The sequence below is a fragment of the Poecilia latipinna genome, unplaced genomic scaffold (assembly GCF_001443285.1).
Source record: "Poecilia latipinna isolate Pla-1442-1.1 unplaced genomic scaffold, P_latipinna-1.0 Scaffold460, whole genome shotgun sequence".
Lineage (NCBI taxonomy): Eukaryota > Metazoa > Chordata > Actinopteri > Cyprinodontiformes > Poeciliidae > Poecilia > Poecilia latipinna.
The window spans coordinates 244,738-248,916 of record NW_015113076.1 but is presented as its reverse complement, the minus strand read 5'-3'; the positions used below and the strand labels follow the sequence as shown (position 1 = coordinate 248,916).

Below are 4,179 nucleotides of genomic sequence, written 5' to 3'. Positions count from 1 at the left end.
TGACCAGTAGCTTGTTGTGTTTTATTTGTTTCCGATACTTTCCAGAAGTATTTATATTAACACACAGTGACAAAAAGCCAGATGTTTCTATTTTGTCATTGAGATGATGCATCTTTTTCTCAATCTTCTACTGGGTAATTTTCCTTTTTTGTTTCTTCAGTATTGGGGGGAGAAAGAAATGTTACAGTTGACATTTTGTCAGAGAGCATGATGCTCTTTTACTCTTTGCTAGTGGTTGGGTGAAATGATTTATTGCCAAGCAATTTGTACTTGTTCTTTCCATATCATAATGACTAGAAAAACTACTCTACTTAAATGGCTCCGACCAAAAGTTTTTTTTTTTTGCTTCTGAACATCAATGACTCGGCCACAGGATCTTCTCTATCCCTGCTGTAGCCCATGACAGGTTAAAAAGTTGTTTTGTTTTTTTTTAGTGATTTTTTTTTAATTTTATTATATTTGGTCAAACTAAGCATACAATATTGTAGTAAAAGACAAAATTTATTCTGTTGTTTATTGAAAAGGGATTTATAAATTGTTGTACATCCAAAACATACAAGTTTTTTAACATGTTCAACTTGTTAAAAAGGAAAATAAATGTTCTGGCTTTTAAGGGTCAGTTGTTTTTCTATTTCTTGGAAAAGAAAATGGTTGCATATTCTCAGCAACAAGAACAGAATAGTCACCTTTTCTTCAAAAATGTTTGCTTTATTTAGCCAAGTTTAAGGAATAGTGATGCTCAAAACAGTTTTTTAAGAGAAAGTCACTGGATGTTTGTGGTCATGTTTCCTACAAAGCAAAAACTAAAGAAAAAAAAACGTGCCGAAAAGTCAAACCTAGTGTGCTGTGTGTAATATTTTCCATGAAGATTTCAATTCCTACAAAAGTTATTTTATCTGCCTGTTGGGAAACATTTTCTTCATTCGGGAAAACCCTGTAGTCTTAAACTAAAATGTCTTTAAATGGGCATTTTCAATGTTTTATTTATCTAGAAATGACAGAAAAATTACAAAACTGTACACATAAAACTTCAAAGGTCATGAAAATTTAAACAGTCCTGAAAACATCTTCAAAGATTTGTTCAATAGTGATACTAAATTAATCAAAACAGCAGCATTCAGATCTAAAATGTTCAAAGTCGCTTAATGAGATCAGTTACTTTTAATTTTACTTGGGGCCATTCTATACATAACTAGCAGAATGCAATGATGAATGTTTCCCCAATTTAGTCAAACTCCTAGTCATCATCAACAGATTTTTGGGGGAAACAGTAAGTTCATGCCCTGCTTTGAATAATGTAGGATGTAAAGAAATGAAGCAAGGTTGTTAAAAACAGCTTCATAAATGAAGATATGCTTAGACTTTTGCACTGGCAAAGTACAAAAGTCACATTCAGGAAATGCTGGGCTGATGAAGCACACGATAAGATGTGTTTCCAACAGAGTTCATATTATCAAAACAAAAATTAAAATTTGTTGTTTGATACTCCTCAATCAAGATAATTAACATACCAAAATAAAATTAGTGTTCTGTCAAAACTTTGTTTTATTTCAATCAATCAATTTTAGCTATAAAGCACCCTTCATGTTGGAAACATGAAGGAGACTCTGAACTCGGTTTGAACCATCCAGGGTGCAAATACCAGAGTTGGGAAGTAAACTGAAGCTGGTGGGATACTCCCTTTTCTTCCCGTCTTTGTAAGAGGGTAGTAAAAGATCTGAAAGTGGTGTACTTTTATCTTTTCTTCACTTCCCTTCCCTGGAAAACTAAAATAGAAGATTTTTCACAGTGGCCCTGTCCCGGCAGTAGGATGGGGTGACCTGAAATACTCTCGACTGCTTTCTATAAACACATTTTTAAACAATTCAAAAGCCTTTTCTGACAAGACAAAGATTCACCTGCAGGCCTTTCTTCAGCTAAAATAAGCAACATGCAAAAAGAGTTGAGTTACTCAGTGTATATCCAGTGAAAGATGTTCCGACCCGACCCAACAGCATTCAAAGACGCTATATTCTTCACCAGAAATATGCTTTGTTCAATATTCAGATATTTATTTAGAATATTTAAGAGGGATGCAACATTTAGAAGGCATGGCTGGCATACAATCAGCGCCACCAGGCCCTTAGTCAGACCACCAGCAGCAGGTAAGGCAGAAGAAGAACATGACTGAAAGACACAGAGCTGGGGTTCAAACCAGCAACCCACTGGTTACAGGATGAATTTCTACCTCTGAGCCATAGTGGCCCCAAAATATGAATACTTCCCCTCCCTGTTGCAGCTAAAAATTTAAGATATGTTCCAGGTTGTATTAGATCATCTTGTCTTAAGTCATCTATTAAGACCAGAAAAATTTTTATCTTTCTGATTCAGCCAGAGCTTTCTGTCTGAGATGTTTCTCCAAGCAGAAGACAGGAATGGGATCTGTGCACACATCAAATTTGTTGGCAAATAGGTGGTGGTTCTCCAGCAGCCATTGTACGTCCCCAGCTCCGTATACACAAATTGACCGTACGTGGCTGCCCTGACACTCAGGATACACTGCTGAATCCGGTGCTCCCTCATGCCACATCCACTTCACTAGTCGTGCAATGGCATTAATGTCCGTCTGGTCGTACTTAGAGTGGGGTCTCGTCGAGCCAGGCACACCAGGGATTCGTTGAATGGTCGCCCACAGGAACTCATCAGGACTGTAGGTGTCTTTGGACCACTCGATAAGAGCTTGTACTCGGGTGTCTTTCAAAACACTCTGGATGTAGCCCCGCGTTACCACGATGTAGGCGTTTCCTGACTTAATGGGGAAATTGAAGGGAGGCGGACTCTTCGACTTTCCTGTCGACTGAAAACATAGGGTAAATAAAAATGCGTAAAATATTGGTAATTAAGACTCAACACAAGCTACAAATGCTCTCCAAATGTACCTTGATTGTCCCATTAACAATCTGGTGAACTATTGATATCCTCCACTTCTTCCCTTCAGGCATATCTTCGGACTCCATGCTGTTGCCACCCTTCAGCGAGCGAAGCATTCTTACCATTTCCAAGTTGGTTTTTAGAGGGAAGTCTTGTCCGCAGAGGTTGATGAAGTATTTCCACTCTGCACTGCGTTCATAGAGGTCAGCCATGCAGTTGAGGTCAGCTTGGACACGAGGCCACCCAGCGTAAACCACACTCACAGCCTGTCCGACCATGAAGACATTGGGGAAACAGGACACGATGCTGGTAATGGCAGCTTTTACAGAGGGCTGGGATTTTTTGTCCACATGAATACAATAAATGTTCTGAGGTGCGTAGATGGCTCGTAGCAGTCGTTCAAAGTTCTGCACCTGAAATATGACAATAAACAAAATTAAGTTCCTTTTTCTTTCTACAGGAGTGAAACATTGCTCTGTGAGGAAAATGCATGTTCGGTTTTCTAGCTGACGTTTTAAACCTTTGAAAGAGAAACATCACAAAATCTGTCAGTCACTTTTTCCAGATCAAGCAAGTGCCTGCTTACGTTTTCTTTATTTATTTTTAATATCACAATCTGTGTCTCCTCTACATTGTTGTGACTCAAATACTGTTTTATTTCATGTGATGGGGGAAAATGATGGGAAAGGGATTCTGATGAGGCTCATTTGTCAGGTCAAAAGTGCCTTTGTAAAATTATAACTTTTAAGCAGATACTAAATATACTTTTCAATAAGCTCACATTTTAGACATAAAAATATTGGTTTCTTTTGACCTGATGTAATATTTAAATGTTTTGCCTTTATTAGCAATGAGTAGAAAATCAACAAAAACATAAACCATAACTCTATAAGCTCAATCTATGTAAGGTCTATAATATAGATGTATATGTAATATGTAATTAAATGTTATGTTAGAATGCACTTACTTTGTGATGAACAACTATAGAGTAAGCCAGAGGAAAGTCTTCTTCTTCTTTGCTAAGGGCAAATGTTATGTATTTCATCTTTGACTTGAATTTCCTGTAACAGAGTTTAATGTGTCACTGAAATTATTGATTTATTAAAACAAATAGAAATCTTTGCAACAGTATCCAAAGCCCTCAAACGTTTTCACATGTTGTTGCAATGCAACCACAAACCAGCACATTGAGATTTTATGTGACAGAACAAGACAAAGTGTGCATAACTGAGAAGCAGAAAGAAATTGTTTTCTCACTAGTTTTCTAAG

At 37.2% G+C, this 4,179-nt stretch overlaps 1 protein-coding gene across 2 annotated transcripts in view; it reads right to left on the bottom strand.

Annotated features, from left to right (window-relative positions):
* Nucleotides 1–2,019: 2,019 nt before the first annotated feature.
* The window catches only part of LOC106951463 (glucosaminyl (N-acetyl) transferase 1), an 8,781-nt gene continuing 6,621 nt past the window's right edge, over nucleotides 2,020–4,179 (bottom strand). For both annotated transcript variants that reach the window (XM_015039028.1, XM_015039029.1), the window contains 3 exons: nucleotides 3,878–3,971; nucleotides 2,919–3,323; nucleotides 2,020–2,836 (listed from right to left, as the gene is read on the bottom strand). In XM_015039028.1, coding sequence (XP_014894514.1) covers nucleotides 2,354–2,836; nucleotides 2,919–3,323; nucleotides 3,878–3,971 — 982 coding nt within the window. In that variant the 3' untranslated portion in view covers nucleotides 2,020–2,353. The remainder of the gene's footprint in view (nucleotides 2,837–2,918; nucleotides 3,324–3,877; nucleotides 3,972–4,179) is intronic.